The sequence below is a fragment of the Bos taurus genome, chromosome 24 (assembly GCF_002263795.3).
Source record: "Bos taurus isolate L1 Dominette 01449 registration number 42190680 breed Hereford chromosome 24, ARS-UCD2.0, whole genome shotgun sequence".
NCBI lineage: Eukaryota > Metazoa > Chordata > Mammalia > Artiodactyla > Bovidae > Bos > Bos taurus.
Window position 1 is genome coordinate 42253614 of NC_037351.1, and position 21979 is coordinate 42275592.

Below are 21979 nucleotides of genomic sequence, written 5' to 3' on the forward strand. Positions count from 1 at the left end.
AACTCTACAGACAAAACAGGGCTGGCAGGAGCCGCTAGTGGCTGGTGATGGTGACGCGTGGAAGCCAGCCTGTCCGGACTGTATGTGCAGGGGTGCGGTCGGGGAGCGGGTGCAGGGGTGCACCACCAGGGGAAAGATGAGCAGGCAGGACCCCAGCACCCCACTTACACACGAGGAACACAGGGTTGGGCCGAACGATGAAGTCAGGGAAGTACAGCCACTTGACGATGTTGTCATTGAAGCTGGCGCCCTTGAACCTCCAGGGGTAGTCTGCAGGGTGTGAGGTGGGAGGAGCCGGTCAGGGAGCCCCTCATGCTGTTGAGCTCCCGCCTCCCGTTGCCAGTGGTGGGGGGACTCACCTCGGCAGGGGGCAGGGGGGATGCCGATGCAGATGAAGTACTGGAAGGTGATGATGCAAGCCAGGAAGCAGCAGTACTTGGGCCAGATCTCGGCGATGGCCTTTCTCCTGCGCCGGTACAGGACGGCAATCAGCCAGCAGGCGTGAATCATGGCGTAGAAATCCATGCGCTGGCCGATCACGTTAACTGACATGAGGAAACAGGTCTGCGTGAGGATGAAAGAGGCAGAAAGTCGGCTTTACAGGGAAGGGGAGTGACATCAGCGGGCAGCCCCCAGGAGCGGTGGAGACCCGCGTTCCTGGGCCCAGACCCTGGATGAGTTCTTCACCTGCTCTGCCTCTGCAGTGTGTTTTCATCATGAAGACAGAAGACTGACTAGGTGGCCGTCAATAAGAATCACTGTTCCAAGTACTGAGGGAAGGCCTCCCACACTATTCAGGTCAAAACAGTGTGCTCTGGCTGAGGTCATACATTCAGAAGGCACTAAACAGACACCCAGGCATCTGTAAGACTGGGCGTCCCGAGAAGCCATGTTCATGGCTGCAGAGCAGGGGACAGGCACCGAGTCCTGGAAATTCTCCACCAGGCCAGGGAACCCTGCCATGGAAGCTCCCCGCCACCCCCTCGGATCCCAAGGAGATGGAAATCAGGGCATGGAGATGTGCCACAAAGCCCTAGTGGCCACCTGGCTGAAAGCAGCTGCTGGAATTTTCAGAGAAAAGAGAACAGATCAGCAAGGAAACTCACCTCCAGACCAAACTTGTAGAAGAAGTAATTGATGAAATACTTGGCACAGTTAACAAGTCCATCATCCAGCTGGAGTCTTGTGATGTTGTGGAAGATGGTTTTAGACACAGGGGTTGAGAGGTTGTTCCGACCTCGGTAGTACTCCTGATGGCGGTAGACGGTGACCTCGAAGGCCAGGATGGCCAGCATCAGCAGGTTGTTCTAGAAAACAAGGAAAATACACATGATGCCATGTGGTCATTTACAGTCTCCTTAAAAAGCTATCTCACTTCACTGTGGGTATGTGTGATCAGATCCCACAACCATGAAACAGTCTTGACTTTAATGCTCATTTTCCCTGTTTTTTGGTAACAAGGGTGGAGTCCTCTCCAGTTTGAAAATCAGGCTAATTTTCATGATAACAGGATTTAGAACCTCTATACCAATGACTGGCGATGGTTACACCAGATCCAGAAAAAGTACCACCGAACCAGACAGCTGGGTCCAGTTACTCGGAAGGGTTGTCCAGCCTTCTTTGCAACTAAATGTGAGAAACCCTTATACACCATCCTGCAGGGACCCCAGGAAACAGACTGAGCTGCAGACTGGGGCTCAACTTAGCAAGTTTTTGAACACAATATCTTTGAAAGCTGGCTAGAGAGAGCAGTAGAGTAAAAAATATACTAATCATACTACAAAATAATAATAAAAAATAGGTAACATTTATGTGCCAGACACTATTCTAATCACCCCTTTCAAATATGAGTTGGTTTTATCTTGTAACAGCTCTTAACGGTAGACATAATTTGTATGTTACAAATAATATTGGTCATATGAGAAAACATCAGGAAGCTACACCAAGTAAGAGGAGATGCTTAGTACACTTTAAAATTCCGGTTGAGTACAAAGGCTTTAATTACATCATCAGCATAATCCATCAAAATAAAATGTTCAAACTATCCATCACAGTAACATGTGAATAATCTGAACTATATTGCTTTCCTTATGTTTGTTACAACTATTTGCAATCAGAATTCATTTTTCAAAGACACGCCCTTTGTATGTGGCTACTTCTAAGCATGATAGATGCCGTTGATTAAAATCTGTAGAATTTAGACAGCAAACATTTCTTGTCATGCTATACTTACTTCTCAGAAATAATTACTCTGACCATTTGGTGTAATTTACTCAATATTTTTTCTTTGTTGCCTACAAGATATCATTCTATGTATCCTGTTTTGAAGTTTGCTTTTTTTTTCAACATTACAATATATTTTGGATATCTTTCAGTGTCTGATAATATTATAAATCTGCCTTTGAGCAGTTTCGTAACATTCCAGTGAATATATTTGTCATACTCTATTCAACGAATCTCAAATTACTCAGCTGATTTCTTTTCAGCACAATTCAATACTGATTTTAATACTCAGTCATGTGTTTTGGAGGTGACTTGCAAACCCCATGTAAGAAGACGAGGCTGCTCTCAAAGGTGAGGTGAGCGGTCTCCAGGGAAAGGGCTGCAGACATGAACTCAGCAGAGGCTACACTAAGGATGAGGAAGCCTTACCCTCAGGTAGACAAGTAGAGGAGATGACTTCCTGAGGCCCACCCATTCTGTGGGGTCAATGGGTGCGCTGTAGAGCAGAGACTTGTTCAGCTGGTGCAGGGGGATGTTCGTCTGGTTTTCATTTGGCTGAAAAGAAAAGAGAAAGGAGTAAGAGATGGCCCCGCAGTCAGGAGAGTTCAGACTAGTCTCCCTCGGGTTTGAGCAAAGGGACACAGGGATGGGGGGAGGACCCACTTCAGGGGGAATCAGCATCAGGATAGACGGGGCCAGGACACCTCCGACTCACTGAGCCAGCGAAGGCCTGTCGGCGAGGGCTGGGGGACGTGGGTCCCCCGAGGTGTGCCTCCCTTCCCTGAAGGCCAGGCAAGGGGACCCTCCGTCTCCGAGGCTCACCAACGAACAGTTCACAGAGAAGTTCTCAGGCTTGATGGTCTGCAGCTGGTACAGCATCTTACAGACGATGATCACACATGTCCAGACGGTGCAGACACTGGAGGCCAGACGGCGGAGCCTGGCATACGGCAGAGCAAAAGCCCAGGAAATAAGAAACACGTAGTTGAACAGAGACACCTGAGAACACAAAATTGGAATTGGAGACAAAAATATGTCACATGGCACAACATCTAAAAACCTAGATGTTTTTAGGCAACTTGACTGATTCAGTTCCTCTGAGCTAAGCAAAGGCAGGCTGGGATCCTCATATGTACAAGAAATGGCTGTGGGTGTTAAGACATATAGCTAGTACACAGACAGGTGTACAACCAGGTGATGTTAAGTATATCACAGTGGGAAACTACTGAGGTGAACAGGCTTCTGGGAGAACACCCAGGGGGTCCTCGGCCCAACTTGGAGCTTCAGGAACCTCTCCTGGGAGAGAACACGCCTGAGTGGTGCCCTCAAGCTGTGCGGAGTTCAGACATACCCACACTGGGTGGGCATGTGGTGCACAGCCACATCCACATCCATGTCCGTCTCTGCCCTACCCGTGCTCAGCATGGGGACTTTAAGTCCAAGCGGCCCAAGGCTCCAGCTGGAGCAGACGTCTGGCTGGGTCTGGCCTAAAGACGGAATGGCATCACTTGCCTCCTTCACGGACACCCAGATGATGTAGGAGGACACGATCTTGACGATGTGCAGCTCCAGGATCCACCACAGGAACGTCTGCAGCTGGTGGAAGCCCTCCAGGAACCGCAGGAGCAGCACGGTGAGGCGGTCGATCACCAAGTGCCACTTGTTCCTCAGATCTGCAAGGCAGGGAGTGCAACTGTGAGTGGAGGTCTGGCCTGTATTGATGGGTCACTTGTCCCTCTGATCTGCAAGGCAGGGTGTGTGCACAGCTGTGAGTGGAGACCTGGCCTGTACTGATGGGTCCCTTGTCCCTCTGATCTGCAAGGCAGGGCGTGTGTGCAGCTATGAGTGGAAGCCTGGTGTGTACGGCTCGTTCCCCCCGTTTCTAGCTCACTGCCAGGGTCAAGTATATACTGGAGCATATAGAGTATATATTTTATTATATACTTATATAATGAGTATATATTTGATTCACTTGGAGCAAGTCAGTGGTTGGTTTCCTCCACCTGTGAGCCAGCATCCGAGCGGCTCCTGGGTGGGCGGCTTACCTGACGTCTCCTCCTCCTCTTCGTCCTCATCCTCATCCTCATCCTCGCTGTCCCTGCCAGGCTCGCCCTTCTTGGCTTTTGCAGGGCATCCCCCCGGCATCTCCTCCCCAGGCCCAGCCAGCTGCTTGACCTCCGCCACCTCCAGGCTAGCGGTCAGCTTCATCATGGCAAGGTCCGGAAGGCTTCCCTCGGGGTGGGCCAGCCTGTCGGCAGACAGCAGACAAGTCAGGGAGGGAAGGGCACTGGGAGCTGAGAGTGAGGGGCACGTGGAGGAAGATGAACAAAATGGAAGTCACTACACAGCCTGGCATGTGGGCTTGTTAGCATCCGGTTGCTTTTTATTTTTTAAAGCTCTTTCTAAAAATGAACTGTAGATTCAGGTTTGGTGAGCTCTTCCAATTCAGGTTCTAGTGATGAGTCAGTCATGAGAGCTATCAACACCTAAACTTGACATTTTTTCCCACAGGAGAAAATGGTCAGAGTTTAGGATGGAGAAGCATGAAATGGCATCATGTAGAGCAAGCATTTCATGGCTTCACAGGGGGACTTACTCATTGTGGTGGATTGGTAATTTTTTCTTGATGCTGCTCAAAGTAATGGAAATAGAAAGGAAAAAAAAAAGGAGATGAGAACAGAAGAGTTATAAGGAGACTCAGAGATCACACATCATGCTACAGTCATCTACTATTGCATTCCTATATGCCGGGTGCAGGGCCCTAACGCCATGTGCATTCCAGGATGGCGGCCACAGCGTGCTTTGACTGGGAGCCCTGAGCCGGGCAGCTGATCTGAGAATGGACGGTGCTGCAGTGGTGAAGGGCAGGACGCAGAGACTGCTGAGGCAAGTCAGGTCATGCTTTCTTAGAAACACAGCAAACCATCCCCTAGGAATCAAGTCATTCACAGTTTAAGGAGGGATTTTTTTTTTAATTCTTAAATAAGGTGTAATGTCGGTCAACTTTTGCATGGACCAGTCTCATCCTGTGGCCATCTGAAGCGTATGCAGTGGATGCAAATGCTTCTGGGGGTAAGAAGCCTGTATCACACCCCATCCTCGGGCACCAGGTGAGCTGCGGGACCAGATCTCTTGAGAAGAGTGCGGGAGCCTGGCTGAAGGGGCTGCAGCCTTAGGGAGCTCAGCAACTCTTGGGGGTCCAGCTTAGTTCACGGCGAATAGTAATGAGTATGATCTTGCTCCTCAGTTTTTTAAGAGTATATCTTTTTATTCATATTCAAATGAATGTTTGAAGGAACGTTTGTGGGCAATAAAGTAGACATTAGGAAAAGGCCTATTACAGATCATGCAGGTAGTCCTTCTCATTTGCAAAAACTTATTCATTTCAGCCTGACTGTCACAGGACAGACACTTGATAATGTTATCGTATCTGTAATACTCTGAGTTTTATCTGTAATATCTGTAATTGACTCTGAGACAATTTTATGTCTCTGGAATTTTACTTTTTTTTAAACAAAATGAAGAAGTCCGGCTAGATAAAAATCTAAGCTCACATGCAACTTGTTGGTTTTGCATTTAAACGCCTGTGATATTGGAGAACTGTGGTCAAGATTCTGCATTGCCCTTGGACTTTCAGAGAGGTTATCCTTCAAAAGCAATTCCTTTTAGCAATCTCAAGCAGGTAGATCACAGAATGTTAGAAAATTTAGTGAACAAAGAATGTTCTGAGGTCGGTGGAAGAAAGTGTGCTGACATGTACTTGCTTATTTTCTTTTTCTTTTCTTCTCTTATTGGATATATGCATACATACAGCTGACTCACATTGTTGCACAGCAGAAAGTAACACAACATTGTACCACAACTATACTTCAAAATATAAATTAATTAATTAAATCGTATGATCCCCAAAAAATCACCTTTCAGTTTGGCTTTGATAATCCACATTATAGCCAGATTTCCACAACATTATTTTCTACTTGTATGTACTTGCTTATTTTCTTAAGCTAGATAATTCACCTGAGAAAATCTGTGATTATAAAATGCCTCTGGATGAAAGTATTCTCAATGAACGGTTAGAGTGTCTACTTTAAAAGACACTGTATGAATCCTTTCATTGTGCTTTCGTTTTTCTCATAGCATTTTTCTGAGACAATCCAGAACAATGTTAAAAGCGTGCTCTTTGGAATCAAAAAGATTTAGATTTAAGCCTAAACTAGACATCTTGCTAACAAGGGGAAGTGGCAAAGCTCCTTACTCTGTCTTTTATTTTTAAAAAATTTTATTGAAGTATAGTTGATCTACTATGTGTTAATTATAACAATGTGATTCAGTTACACATGTACACAGGAACAGGTGTAATGGCCCTGGTTTGTGTATATGTAGGAGAACTAACCATTGCTCCTGTTAAAATATTCTAAATCAGTCTGTTTACAAATTCAGTTGGAACTTCCTGTATTTTTCACACCATCAGAATTTTATCAGTCAGCCACTGTCCTTAACACAGCCCTACCTCACATCTTATAAGGTCAAGTCTAAATTGTGACTGACCCAGAAGTTGGATATAGGTATGTCCCCTCTTTCATTGGAACTCCCATCTAGAAACACAGTATTCTCCTTATTAAACAGCACTGAGCATACAAAAATAAATTTGGGGATAAATAAAGCTTATTTACTCAATAAAAGGTTCACCCTATCATTCTAATCAAGAGAAGTCCCTTAAAAACTGGACATACTTCATGTGCAGCCTTTTAGAAGCACATACTGTGTAGGGAGAGAGGGTTTGTTAGGTCGAGTGCTCCCTAGGGCACAGCTCTGACTTTTCTTAAAATGTGGGCATTCAGACAAAAGTGAGAGTTCACTGGAAAGAAGACTGAGCTAATGGTGGAATGCTTCAAGTTTTTAATTATTTTAGATGACTGCATCTAGGTCTGAGAACTCCTGAGTCAGTTCAGGGTTGATGGGCATATGTTTTTCCTCAAGAGGAATGCAGGGAGCCAACTCTGTACCATCAGCATCCTTGGCACATTGGTTCTAGGACCCCTACGGACACCAATACCTACGGGTGCTCAAGTCCCTTGTATAAAATGCTATAGTATTTGCTTGTAACCTACGCACATCCTCCTGTACATTTTAAATGATCTCGAGATGGCTTGTAATACCTAATACTATTTGAATGCCATGGAAATAGTAACTTGCACACAGCAAATTCAAGTTTGCTTTGGGGAACTTTCTGGATTTTTTTTAAAAAATGCTTTTGGTTGAATCCATGGATGCAGAAACCACGGATATGGAGGGCTGAGTGTATCAGTTGTCAGAGCCCATCAAACCACTCCTGCCTCTTGGGCGCCCCAGCCACCTCCTCTTAAAGCACATGATCAAGACTTTATCAGAAACACAGAGGGAGAGAGACAGATATAGTGTGGTTCTTTATGTTAAGAGGGATAAGACTGATATGGCTGCTCAAGATTTATGCTTCAAGTCTGTAGCTTACTTCTCTAGCTGGCAGCTAAAAACTTGAGGTTGACATTTCTCTCTCAGGTTGCCCCCAAAACCAGCCCCAAAGGGAGCCCACCCGGCCTCGTTCCTCTTCCATAGAGATCTCCACAGAGATGCACTAAGTTTTTACTCCTCTTTCTAGACGGGCTACCTCCTCGGGTCTGCTACTTGGTTGTCAGCCTCAGCATTCCTCTTAAGAGGAAAGACAGTGGAGTAGAAAACCTACAAATCTTTCCAAGAGTTATTTTGTTAAGTGGATTTACTGCAAAATACATGCTTCTACTACCTAAATTACTGACTTGATTACTTAAGACGTGAAGTTATGGGAGTGGATAGTTTAATTCTCTCAATAAAGTAAGAAGAGCTTTGATGAATTAGACCTGAACACTCTTCTCTTTTGGGCACTTGAGGATAACTCCACACACAGCAGGTGTCAGAGCTCACCCTTTGTTACCTGTGGTTATGAGTAGGTGTTATCTCCCCGCCTGGATGATGTGCATCTAAGCACGCTGCCCAACTTGGCATTTTTTTTTTTTTTTTGCAGAAGGCAAATACATTGTGAAATCTGTCATGTAAAATACCATCCTTCTATATGATGCTCTTTTAAGTAGATGTATACTTGAAGAAATTGGTGTTTTAATTTTCTCTTAACCATAGATTGTTGTGCCTATTATCACTTCATTCAGGCATATCCACTAGCAGTTAAACCCCCATGGTAGGTGAGATGTTGGCCCTGCGGTGGATTGTACAAGGGACCCAGGGCCTGAGGGCCAGAGGTGGCGGGCAGGGGAGAAGATAAGACAGGCAGGCAGATGGGGCTGAAGGCCAGTGTTGGGAGGCGGCAGCAAAGAGAAAGTGCTCCGGGAACTCAGAGGAAGGGCCGGTACACTCAGCAGGGACTCGGCAGAGATGGGTGGTTTGTGGAGCAGCTGGTTCTTGAGCTGAGCTCTTGATTACATGTTCAGGAGGGACGTGGGCTCACAGGCAAGCCCAGGACTAATTCTACCAAAGGGTGACCAATGCCGAGTGCCAGCTGAAGACCCTCGGCCGCCTCTCAGTCCACTCAGCAGCACCATTCAGTCCAAACACCGAATGGCTGGGTTTGCAAAAGACATCCATAGCATACCTGGAGGCCATGTCCACTGTCTGATGATGTCAGTTTCATTTACAAGCTAATAAAGTGCTTAACACCCCCAGAGACCATTTGAAAAAGGAGCCAAGAGAGAAAACGTTGAAGTACCCACCTATTTATTATCAGATACACACGCCCATTGACCTTGGCATGGCTACGCAGGAAGCACAAGGCGGCAGCGGGGAGACAGTCGGAGAGAGAGAGAGGAGAGTGTTAGCCAGAGGGAAGGAGCTGACGGTGTCCTGCGGGCTCTGCACCACCAGGTGTGTCAGCAACACCCTTCATGCACCGCAAAGTGTCCAGACAGTGAGGATCGGCAGCACCGTGAAGTCAGACAGAGTGAGGTTTGAAACACTTGACAGTGACAGCCTCTTCCTCCCTCCTTCCCCCAAAGAATCACACGTCTGGTCAGATACCTGTAAGGTTTAAATGTCCAGAGTGCACTTATCAAATAAAATACCACGTAAAACATTAATTCTTGGTCCTTCTCCAGAATTAAAAAAATAAAATCCTTTGAGTATCCATATTCAAGATCCTGTTTTCTGAGGTTTTTCTCAAGTTAAAGTTTAAAAAAAGTCATTCTATTTCTGTACGCGTCACAGTACCTTCTAAAATTATTATGACCCAGCAATCCCACTGCTGGGCATACACACCGAGGAAACCAGAAGGGAAAGAAACACGTGTACCCCAATGTTCATCGCAGCACTGTTTATAATAGCCAGGACATGGAAGCAACCTAGATGTCCATCAGCAGATGAATGGATAAGAAAGCTGTGGTACGTATACACAATGGAGTATTACTCAGCCATTAAAAAGAATACATTTGAATCAGTTCTAATGAGGTGGATGAAACTGAAGCCTATTATACAGAGTCAAGTAAGCCAGAAAGAAAAACACCAATACAGTATACTAATGCATATATATGGAATTTAGAAAGATGGTAACAATAACCCTGTATGAGAGACAGCAAAAGAGACACAGATGTATAGAACAATCTTTTGGACTCTGTGGGAGAGGGCAAGGGTGGGATGATTTGGGAGAATGGCATTGAAACATGTATAATATCATATGTAAAATGGATCGCCAGTCCAGGTTCGATGCATGATACAGGATGCTCGGGGCTGGTGCACTGGGATGACCCAGAGGGATGGTACGGGGAGGGAGGTGGGAGGGGGGTTCAGGATGGGGAACACGTGTACACACGTGGCAGATTCATGTTGACGTATGGCAAAACCAATACAATATTGTAAAGTAATTAGCCTCCAATTAAAATACATAAATTTATATAAAAAATAAAATAAAACAAATCATTGACATGTGGCAGTCACAGATATTTAAATAAGGAATGGACATTCAGTATCTTACTATGAAGTGTTTATTACATAATAATTATGTTGTAATCATGTTATAGTGTCTATTTTATCAATACATAAGGGAAATGACATTCCTGACAATGTCTACCTAGAAATAATAATAATTACTCATAAGATTTGTCATAAAATTTTTCATAATGCTAACTATAAATTCTAGAAGGCTCAACATGATGAATTCTGCTTCAGACACAAATGACACTTGCCTACAGGCAGACACAATCCACACAAACAACAGAACAGCAAAAGATAGCCGGCTGTTCATAGAAACAACAGGACCAGAATCAATATAAGGGATAAAATGCACTGATCATTCCCAATTTGGGATTTTTTTTTTTTTTTTTTGGTGTAGCATTTACTAAGGGGGAAGGAACAGAGAAGGCAAAGCATGACAGTCAATCCAATTCTGAAAAGACCTCTTTCTTCATCATTTTGACTTACTAGGGTCCTAGGGACTAAAAATCACGAGTAAGGAAAACACTACAATGGAAAAGAGTTGTGAAAAAGATGGGATACACGCCCCATGCTCCAGGTAGAAATTTGGGGCCTTTTATATGAAACTCCTGCATGAAATCCCTAAATACCAAACTCGGATGAGTCCTTTGAACTCCTCTTTTCACAGAACCAAAAATGAAATCCCATGACCCGAAACCATGCATACTGCTGACATTACTCATTCTTGCCTCACCCTTTACGTTCTCTTGGAAAAGTAACAGTTCAGGGGGTGCTAGGGGCCGAGCATTGGCCAGAGGAGGGCCAGCCATGGCCTCAGACTGACCAGATCACAGGGTCTCCATCCTGTCCAGCCAGGTGAGGGGGTTATGGGCTGGCTGGACAGTAGAGGAAAACAGGAGGACACATCCTGCTATCCTTTTTCAGAAGCCACATAATTAAATCACGTTTACGTACTTAAGGAAACCCTGTTCAACACATTCAGTTTTCCATAATTCCACCAGTCAATCTTAAGGGAAATCAACCTTGAATATTCATTGGAAGGACTGCTGAAGCTCCAAGACTTTGGCCACCTGATGTGAAGAGCTGACTCATTGGAAAAGACCCTGATGCTGGGAAAGATTGAGGGTAGGAGGAGAAGCGGGTGACAGAGGATGAGATGATTGGATGGCATCACCGACTCAATGGACATGAGTTGAGCAAACTCTGGGAGAAAATGAAGGAAGGAAGCCTGGCGTGCTGCAGTCCATGGGGTCACAAAGAGTCAGACATGACTGGGCGACTGAAGAACAACCACCCCCAGCACAGCAGAATGTTCACAGTCTGCCATTTCATGAACTGTGCCTAATGAATTACTGCTTCATCTTCTTTCCGTGGACCCACTGTTTCCCTTGAGAAGGGGCTCGGGAATTTTCACCTGTGGTGTCTGTGTTCCTCTGAAGGCAGCACTTTGCTCCCTCATCTACGCAACAAGGGTTTTCCAGAAGCTGAATCACAGGCTATTATGTGAAACAGAGAGGAAAATCTGTATCAGGGCTCATTAGACAAATGCCTGTAATGTTCCCGAGATGGAGCAGGCCTATGGATGTGTGCTGACCGACTGTGGCTCCACACACATGGCCAGGGCGAGACAGATCCCATCAGCTACTTGGAAACACTTTGTATTCGTATTTATTGATGGAAGACAGCAACAGTGAACTGGTGGCAGAAAACACTGCCTTCGCTCTTTCCTTAAATGTTACTCTGGTTACTCGCAGATGGCAGAACCTTTCAGCTGAGGTCCTTCCTTCCTGAAACGGAAGGGAGAATTCTGTACTCCACTTTTACTCATAGAGACTTCCTTACTACCTGTCAGTGCAACAGAAAACTCACCCTCTGAATTTAGCCAGATTCTGTAAACGTTCTAAAAACACCCCACCACCCCAGATATGAAAGACACATTGCCACTGCAAAGGAACCTCAGTCTGCACAGTTCCTCTGGACCAACTCACACGCCTGTTAAGATCACCCATGAAATGTCACAAATCACTACCTGCATTCATGCTAAGTTGATCAGTCATGTCCGACTCTTTGTGACCCCATGGACTGTAGCCCACCAGGCTCCTCTGTCCATGGGATTCTCCAGGCAAGGATACTGGAGTGGGTTCCCATTTCCTACTCCAGGGAATCTTCCTGACCCAGGGATCAAACTTTTGTCTCTTATGTCTCCTGCACTGGCAGGCTTTACCACAAGCACCACCTAGGAAACCCAAAGCACTACCTACTGTTTCGTAAAGTGCAATCAAATACTCCACATTTTTTCTCATTTTTTCCCACTCAGAGGCTGACTGTCATGGCAAGTATAGGTGAGATTCTCAGTGAGAGGACGGGAGGGTCTGGCTGAGCTTGCGTGCGCTCACCTATAGATGGCGCTGTCCTCCTTGCTGGGGATGGACTTCAGGTCGGTGAGCTCCAGGAACCGGTCGTGGAAGTAGTGCAGGTGCAGGATGCAGACCAGGAGGAAGGAGGTAGGGATGAAGATGCGCGTGAACAGCTCGGCCACCGTGAACTGCTTCAGGCCAAGGTCCTCCAGCCTGTGGAACAGGGTGGGTTTCCCCGGTGGGCTCTCGCACCCAAATGTCCACCGGAATTCAGCTATTTCTCCGTGATTTCATACTGAACATTTTCAAGACAGAAGTCTCCATTTCCCCATATTCCTGAAGCAGCTAAGCTGTTCTCGCCCACTTCCCACCCCGGTCTTCCCTGGCACAACCGTCCACCTTGTGCAAAACGCCCAAGTCAGGACATCCCCTTCCCCAACACACTTTCCTGTCTCCACCATCCACATCCCTTCACCCTCATCTCCTGAATCTGTGCTCTTGTTTCCTCTCTGGTGCCTCCTATTCTCTGGTGCCTCCTATTCCTCTCTGGCCATCCTCGATCACAGGACCTCCCCTGCCACCACTGCTGGCTGGCCACCTGGCTGTGTCTATTCCTGCCCCCACACATCACTGCCTTCTCTGCCAGTCAAGGGTGCTTTAAAGACTTGACATTTCACTGAGAATGAGACGCAAACCATCATCACCTAGGATCCCTCCACCCTCCCTGCAGGGGAGCCTTCCTGCTGTTCAGCACACTCACCAAACCCTTTCCCGCCACAGGCCCTTGCATTTGCTGTTCTCTCTTCCTGGAATGTTCTTCCAGCTCTCAGCTCCCAACCCAGTTTTCTAAAGACAAGCTCCTTCTTATTCTTCAAGAGTTTAAATGACATCTTCCGGGACTTCCCTGGTGGTCCAGTGGTTAAGACTCGGCACTTTTACTGCTGAGGGCATGGGAAATCCGTGCCGGTCAGGGAACTAAGATTCCACATGCCAGATGGTGCAGCCAAAAAATTAATGACACCTCCTCAGGGAAGCCTGCCTGAACCACTCCATCTCTAGCTATTGTGTCCCCATTGTTCACTACCTCGGCTTGTTTTCATTTTCTTCACAGATGTGTCAGTTCGTAATTTATTTCACATAAAGTAGGTTTTTTGGTTTGTCTCCTGTCCTAGAGTGTAAACTCCACTGGACTCAGACTCCCTCTGGCTTCCAGTTGATATTCAGGTGCACAAGAGTGTCTGGCTCAGGCAAGGTGCTCAGCTCTATGCTTCCTCCTCTGGACACTTGGCTCTATGCCTCCTCCTTTGGACACTTAGCTCTATGCCCAGTCCTGGTTTGATTTCCAAAGGAATTTAAGAAGTTTAGAGGAGCAGAGTAGAAAAGGCTAGAGTCCTGTCTATTTCATGCATGAGAAACAGACCATGGAAACTGCTAGTTTCCATGGCCAACCACTCCTTGAGAGTCCCTTGAACAGCAAGGGGATAAACCAGTCAATCCTAAAGGAAATCATCCCTGAATATCCATGGAAAGGACTGATGCTGAAGCTGAAGCTTCAAGTCTTTGGCCACCTGATGGGAAGCCCCAACTCAATGAAAAAGACCTTGAGGCTGGGAAAGATTGAGGGCAGGAGGAGAAGGGGATGAGAGAGGATGAGATGGTTGGATGGCATCACCGATTCAATGGGCATGAGTTTGAGCAAACTCCGGGAGATGGTGAAGGACAGGGAAGCCTGGTGTGCTGCAGTCCAGGGGGGTTGCAAAGAGTCAGACACAACTGAGCAACTGAACAACAACTCCTTAGAATCTCAGCACCGGCTCCATGAGGGAGGGAGGCGATGCTCTGTGTTACAAGCCTTTGGTTAGGAAGAGAGACCACATGACTGTAAGAAGCCAGGCAGGGGAGCTTCACATGAAACACTAGAAAAAGCCATTTCATTAATAAGGGGCTGAGAATTTACTTTCCAGTCAATTCTTACTGAGTACCTGCTGCTGCTGCTGCTGCTGCTGAGTCGCTTCAGTCGTGTCCAACTCTGTGCGACCCCATAGACAGCAGCCCACCAGGCTCCCCTGTCCCTGGGATTCTCCAGGCAAGAACACTGGAGTGGGTTGCCATTTCCTTCTCCAATGCATAAGAGTGAAAAGTGAAAGTGAAGTCGCTCAGTCGTGTCCGACTCCTAGCGACCCCATGGACTGCAGCCTACCAGGCTCCTCCGTTCATGGGATTTTCCAGGCAAGAGTGCTGGAGTGGGGTGCCATTGCCTTCTCCACTGAGTACTGAGTACCTATTATGTGTCAAAAGCTCATGCCTAGGTCATGAGAAGCCCAAAAAACCAAGATCAATGAGTTCTGTTCTGGAGGAACTTACAGCCAGTGATGACGTCAGGTTTTACTAAAACCTCCTTCCTGGCAAGGTGTTTGGAACAACACACCCTTGCGACTTCACCCGGCGGGTCACTTTCCACCCTGCTCTCCAGCACAGTTACTTACTTTTCTTTTTTCAGTCCGGTCATGTTTTGCCACAAGCCTGGGAAGTTTTCAAACTGATATGTGTATATAAAGATGAGCACCAGCATCGTGTAGATAACCACTGACATCCAGAAGTACTTCAGGATCCGCCTCCACCATTCATAGTGCACCTGTGAGTCAGAAGGTGAACAGCAAACCAGGAAGAAGCATGTTAGCGGAAAACGCACAAAAATACCTGCTCCATTCAACAAAAACAGGTGATTCCATTCACACATGTCTGAAAGCAAAGTCAAGTTCATTTTCAGTTTTTGAGGCTGTGCTGCTCATAGAGTTGGGACAACGTAGATTGGAATCTGAGGGCTTCCCTTGTGGCTCAGATGGTAAAGAACCTGTCTGCCAATACAGGAGATGTGGATTTGATCCCTGGATCAGGAAGATCCCCTGGAGGAGGAAATGGCAACCCACTCCAGTATTCTTGCCTGGAGAATCCCACGGACAGAAGAGCATGGCGGCTACAGTCATTAGGGTCACAGTCAGACACAACCGAAGCAACTTGGCACGCACGCACGTTGTGTTAGTTTCAGATGTATAGCAAAGTGATTCGGCTATAGGTATTATATATATAATATATATGTAGATTCTTTTCTTTTATAGGTTATTACAAAATCTGGGTACAGTTCCCTATGTTATTCTGTAGGTCTCTGTTTATCTCTTTCATAGACAGTAGTATGTATATGTTCATCTCAAATTCCAATTTTATCCCTACTCCCACTTTCCCTTTAGGTTAACTATAAGTCTGTTCTCTATGTCTGTAGGTCTGTTTCTGTTTTGGAAATACGTGAAATTGTGCTGTATTTTAGATTCCACCTGTAAGTGATATCCTATGGTATGTGTCTTTCTCTGTCTGATTTACTTCACTTGTATGATAATCTCTAGGTCCATCCATGTTGCTGCAAATGGCACTATTTCATTCTTTTTATGGTTAAGTAATATTACATTGTATAAATATACCACATCTTCTTTATCCCTTCATCTGTACAAGACAAGGAAGCCACTCTAACCAACTTTCTGACTTTTTAAGAACCTAACAATTCATATTAGTGAACACGTGGAAGGGGCTCACTCCTCACTTTAGGATTCCTGGCCTGTAGCGTTTGAATCTCATTGACCCCTTTATATGATGTGTTTGTGAGGTCACAGTAACTCAGAGCCTCACCGAAGGAAGCTCAGGCATACCCCTGGACAGACGCAAGGATGGCAACCCACCTGATACAGGGCCACACAGAAGAGGAAGAGCACCATGTAGATGATCTTGTACATCACGATTTTACCCTCAAAGCTGACGAAGAAGAACATCCCCCCGCAGACGTAGATCCAGTACTTGATGAACAGGGCCACCACCAGGTTCCCCAGCACCTTCATCACGTCCTGCTCATCTGCTTCTTCCTCTTCCTCTTCCTCTCTCCGCTCCTGCTGCTCCTCCTTCGGCTCCTCTTCTTCCTCCTTCTCCTGAGCCTCACTGTCCACCTGTAAGTCCTGTTCATCATCTTCAAGACAGAAGACCCTGCTGTTACGAGCAGCTGGTCCCTGGACCAGAACCACACACTCTTAGCCATGCGAGGTGGGTGCCACACACTTTGGACATTACCATATGATTTAAAATAATTTTAGACAGTTCTAATAAACAAGGCAGAATTTGTAGAACTAATCATAGTCCACTTTCCTAACCTCCCTGAAACATAAAAGAAACACATTTATACAAGCTTTTCATAATACCTATTTCACTTGCATTGTCCAATAGCTATAATTACTGTAGGATCAAGAGAAATAAACAGACAGCAATAACACAAACCGAACTAACTCTGACAATTTCAGATTCTGACTGCAGTGTGCCTCTAGCAGTCTTTTATTGAATCTGAGTTATTGGTAATAATGTTAACCAGAAAGTATGATTTTATAAAATGAAAAAATTGAGTCGAAGCCAAATATATTTTAAATTAGGTTTCAGGACTAATTATAATTTAACTAAATTTAAAATAGTTTTATGCATTGGAAGTAAAAGCTTATTTGGTCTTACTTTAAAATTTGCTAACATATAGGACTCATCTTTGTGGTCCTAAGGTGACCTGTCATTTGAATAACTTATTCAAAAGATCAGGAGATCCACAGAGTGAGGGGAATGCACATGGGGTGAGAGGTCAGAGTAACTGTTGTTCTTAAATGAACTGTTCTTTACATAAAGTAACTGGTAAATTTAATCACTGTATTAAAAGACATCCAAACTCAAATAGTCAAGATTCAAACCTTAAAGACTTTTGTTGCTGAAAAACAATCAACGTTTAGGTCTAAATGAGAAACTATAAGAAAAAGATGAGTTGGTTTTCTCCTCCTGACAGGGTTAATCTGAAGGTTACCAGCCCTGCCTCTGAGAACATTTATGGCTTCCATTTCAGACAATGCTACACGCCTCACTAATGGTCTCCAAGCTGTTCTATGAGCATTAAATTTTATTGTATTTATTGGCACATCCACGCAGGTAAGGGAGCAAGTGACTCTCATTTGACCCATGGAGTGGGGTCTAAAACTACAGAAGTGATCATCAAAACATCATCTTCCTTTTTTTTTGACTTTGTGGTACATTTGTTTTTGAAAAGGCGAGAGGATTTGAATTTGGGAGATCTGAGTCGTTCTCTTGGTACTAACACTCAAGAAGCTGTGACCTTGGAGGACTCAGGGAATGCCCTGCATCGGGGATCACTTTTGTGTGTATCAGATGACCCATGGTCTCTGCAGCTCCAGTGGACGCCCATGTGGGCAGGAATTCAGCCCTGGGACGCGGTCATCTATCCGCTCACATCCACGCCTGGCCTCCCTCTGGTCTGGGGCAGAGCCTCCAGGGATGTCCTCTGGGGCCCTTCTTCCAGTCACATTGCACGCACTAATTACCTTTTTCTTCTCTTTCCTGACTTCCGATTTTGACCTCAGACAGAAGAGCTTCCTTTTCTTGGAGAGCTTTCTGCTCTGTGAGGTGCTGTCTCAGCAGCAGCCAGAATGTGATGGTGAACAGAATCTGGAAGGAGACAATAGAGATCAGAGCATCATGCCTCTGAAGTGTAAGCATGTTCAACCACGACTATGCTTCCCCGCCCTTCAGAGGGAGCACGCTGCATAAGCCCATCCACTCAAGACAGTCAGGCACCCACTACATTGCATCTGAAAGTCGCCAGCTTTTAAATCTCCCTTCCTGAGGACGCTGGCGTGCAGTCCAGTGCCAGGGGCGCCTTCATGCCTGGGACACTCCAGGAAGAGGCACAGGACCACCTGGGCTGGAAACCAACGTGGGCCAGGGGTCTCCTTCCTGCCTGGGACCTCAGCACAAGTAGAAGAGGAAGATGTATTTCTTCTATGAGCCCCGTTACTTCTACAGTGTTCCTCCTTATTTTGAAGAAATCCACAGAAATGGGGGGAAGAGAACATTTCATCCCAGCAAACAGAGTCCCTGAATCCTCCCATTCTTTTCTGGAAGCTGAAGGGTAGTTTTTCTAAGTGCCCACACAATTATATTAACATTTTCTTGAGGGCAAGGGAAAAAAAATTAATGATTTCAAGGAGCATTGAATACTTGGAACCTACTTTTGCATGTTCCTGCTTGGATATGACTGTTTTGATTACCGTTGTTTTGTCTGAATGCCCTGCCCCTTTTTCCCCTGCCCCCTTACCTTTGAGGCGAGCTCCCCCGGCTCCTTCTTTTCTAAGAAACCTGGGACCTTTTTAATTTCGGGGAGCTCGAAGCTCCATATGTACTGCAGTATGAGCAGCAGGTTTCCATAGACAACCATGAAGGGGGAGCTGATCATAGCATACTTCCTCCGGTTGCGGATCATCCACAGAGTGCAGGACCAGATGAGCAGCACAAAGGTCAGCCAGCTGTGGTAGGTGATGCTCCAGGCCTCCAGGGGGAGAGGGCAAGAAAGCGGGGCGGTCAGTACATGATACAGTCCCCACTCTGCTGAGTTAGATGTGGTCTACAAGGAAAAGGTCAGTGACATTCACACTAGGGGGAGGATCATGGTAAAACTGTGGGGGAAACATCCCAGCTGCATAGGGGACGAAGCAGGCAGAAAGGCTGCCCTGGAGGGAAGAGGGTCAAGCGAGGGTGGGGACGGCTTCACTCTGTGCCCTTTGCCCTCCAGCCCGGATGTCTTCCTTTTCACTGGATTTGCTGGATGAAACGCAACCCTAAATGCTTCCTCCTTCATTCTTCCAAATCAGCTTGGGGTCGGCTATTTTTCCCGGGTGCTGGGTGAGTGTGGCCAAGCTGGGCTCAGAAACGGAAGCTGTGGGACCCCAGGGTCAGCAGATGAGCTGGCTTCAGGGGTCCCCTTAGCCCACCCATCGGGAAGACAGACGTGATAGGAATCAGGGAATCATCAGGAGGAGGTGTCAGGTGTCTGCACCCCAGTAGTAAAGCCAGGCTAACGGAGAGCCCAGCCTCAACTTCTGTCCTGTAGGGGGCAGGACATCCTCCAGTCACACCAAACCCCGGCAGACCTAGAACACATCTCAAAGGGCAGCTTCCAGAACATTCTAGAAAGTCAGGCTCATGAATATCATTAACCTCAAGAAATCTATCCTCTTTTACCATAATCTTCAATACCAAATTTCTGTGAAAAGGCCTCTGTGACAATCTAGAAGGGTGGGATGGGGTGGCAGGTGGGAGGGAAGTTCAAGAGGGAGGGAACATATGCATACCTACGGCTGATTCATGCTGATGTATGGCAGAAACCAACACAATGTTGTAAGGAAATTATCCTCCAATTAAAAATACATAAACGTATTTTTAAAAAATATTTTCTAGTTGAGGCTGAGTTCAATCATATTCCTGACTATCACGAATTTCAAGGGTTATTGCAAAGTCTGAAAGGCTTTATGTCTGTTTTGCTTCTGGAAAGCAGATAAGTATTGAGATAAATAAGATAAATGAATGAAGTCAGCACAGAACAAATACTTCCTCTCAGCAACTTGCAAATGTGTCCTAAATCAAAGCTAGTTTTTTTAAGTACAGAGTTATTTAAAACTGTTGTTTAAAATATATGGAAATTAAAAAATGGAAATTAAAATTAAAACTGCTTTTATTAAAATTCAGTGAGAAACTGACAGCTATTATTAAGTCATGAATTATTTTCATGAAAAATAGTATTCCTTGGAAATGGTGCTATCAAAGTGGTAGTCGCTCAGTTGCATTTGACTTTTTGTGATCCCAAGAACTGTAGCCCTCCAGACTCCTCTGTCCATGGAATTTTCCAGGCAAGAATACTAGGGTGGGTAGTCATTCCCTTCTGCAGGGGATCTTCCCAACCTAGGGATCAAACCCAGGTCCCCTGCATTGCAGGCAGATTCTTTACCACTGAGCCACCAGGGAAGCCTGGCGTTATCAAAGGTTGGTAATAGTTAATGCCTTTATCCCAGAAAGAAATTCAGATCTGACCTTGCCACTTTTGTGTGGATGACCCAGGAGAGTAATCTGCACAGATATTGTAATTCCAGGAGAATTTTTTTTCCCTGTACACTATTCCTGTTTGGATGAAAAAGGGAGGAAAACAAATTGGGAACGTTTTGTTAAACTTCTCTCATTTTTAAGGCCTCAGTCACATACGACCCTCAGTTGTTGAGGGGTAGAATCTGCTTCATGTTCTTTCTTGTGTGCAGTTCTAGGATCATCTGAAGGTATGGAATATTCGCACTGTGTGTTTTTGAATAAAGACGCCTATCATTCTAACAGACCTGGCTGCTTAGGACTGCCCTAGAAAGAAAAGATCTGCTGTGATTAGAAGTCTGCTGCCGAGGGGAGCTTCCAGGGAAGATGGTCACAACCGGAAAACACTCTTGGGGACTCAGTGCTTGGTGCTCAGGCTGGTAAGCATTTGTTCCAGTTCAAATGGAATAGTCTCACTCAAATCCAAGATGTGACTATAACCCTCATCATCTGAGAGAAATAAAAGTGGCCTTTGTTAACTGTGAACACCTTCAAAGCCACTTAGAAAAACTACCAACATGTCCTTTTAAATCCGAAAAACAGGGGACAGCCTGACTTGATAGGTTAATTTGAGAGACAGGTATTAATATTTAAAATCAGGCTAAGTGGCATAGAGGATGACATGGTTTTGAAATCTATAGTATAAAGATCCCATGAAAAATTAACAGAAACAGCCATTATCTGCCAAGACATCAGGAAGATGAAGAAGTCGCGCTGGTGGGAGGAAGCAGTGGGGCTTGGAGCCAGCGGGGCTTGAGCACCGTCCATCCCGCCAGCGCTAACGTTATCCCAAGGTCAAAGCAAGGTGTGGGGCGGAATCTGAGCAGAAGTCAGGACTCTGGCACATACGCACCATCATGGCGATAAGGGCACAGATGTAGCTCTGCTTCATGATGAACTGGAACACAGACACCATGGCGTGCACTTTGACACTCCTCTTCTCCTCCCGGCTCCGCTCCTCCTCAAACTCTTCTTTCTCATCATCGTCTTCCTCCTTCTTTTCTAGAGGGACAGATTATTTTATATAACAATTTATGCACATAGGTGAATCTCATATAAGAGCCCCACGCACAAATGTGTCCTCTCTAGGAACAGGCAGCTCTCTTTCAACAGGATGGTTGTGTGCTACGTTGTTCAGTCGTGTCTGACTCTTTGTGACCCATGGGCCGTAGCCCACCAGGTTCTTTTGTCCATGGGATTCTCTCTGCAAGAATACTGGAATGGGGTGCCATTTCCTCCTCCAGGAGATCTTCCTGACCCTGGGATCAAACCCACATCTCTTTCATCTCCTGCATTGGCAGGTGGATTCTTTACCACTAGTGCTTCAACAGGATAAACTGAGGGAAAAGGGAGAAAGGTCTAGTCAAAGTTTTGGGCCTCTTGGTTTTCTTATTAGACAAAAAAAAACTCTTCCAGAAAACATTCATACACTAACCAGCAAAACT

At 45.8% G+C, this 21979-nt stretch overlaps 1 protein-coding gene and 1 long non-coding RNA gene across 4 annotated transcripts in view; one reads left to right on the plus strand and one right to left on the minus strand.

The window, feature by feature from the left end:
- The window catches only part of PIEZO2 (piezo type mechanosensitive ion channel component 2), a 252900-nt gene that overhangs the window by 54415 nt on the left and 176506 nt on the right, over window positions 1–21979 (minus strand). For all 3 annotated transcript variants that reach the window (XM_003587787.6, XM_059881054.1, XM_059881053.1), the window contains exons 12-24: window positions 21388–21536; window positions 18718–18948; window positions 17945–18068; window positions 16265–16545; window positions 15020–15168; window positions 12573–12746; window positions 4269–4471; window positions 3736–3896; window positions 3046–3222; window positions 2653–2778; window positions 1107–1307; window positions 360–564; window positions 169–270 (exon numbers count right to left, since the gene is read on the minus strand). In XM_003587787.6, the coding sequence (XP_003587835.2) occupies window positions 169–270; window positions 360–564; window positions 1107–1307; window positions 2653–2778; window positions 3046–3222; window positions 3736–3896; window positions 4269–4471; window positions 12573–12746; window positions 15020–15168; window positions 16265–16545; window positions 17945–18068; window positions 18718–18948; window positions 21388–21536 (2283 nt within the window). The remainder of the gene's footprint in view (window positions 1–168; window positions 271–359; window positions 565–1106; window positions 1308–2652; window positions 2779–3045; window positions 3223–3735; window positions 3897–4268; window positions 4472–12572; window positions 12747–15019; window positions 15169–16264; window positions 16546–17944; window positions 18069–18717; window positions 18949–21387; window positions 21537–21979) is intronic.
- Window positions 16532–21311, plus strand: LOC112444160 (uncharacterized). Its single transcript, XR_003032381.2, has 3 exons — window positions 16532–16619; window positions 17395–18930; window positions 20708–21311. It is a non-coding gene; the product is annotated as an uncharacterized lncRNA (long non-coding RNA).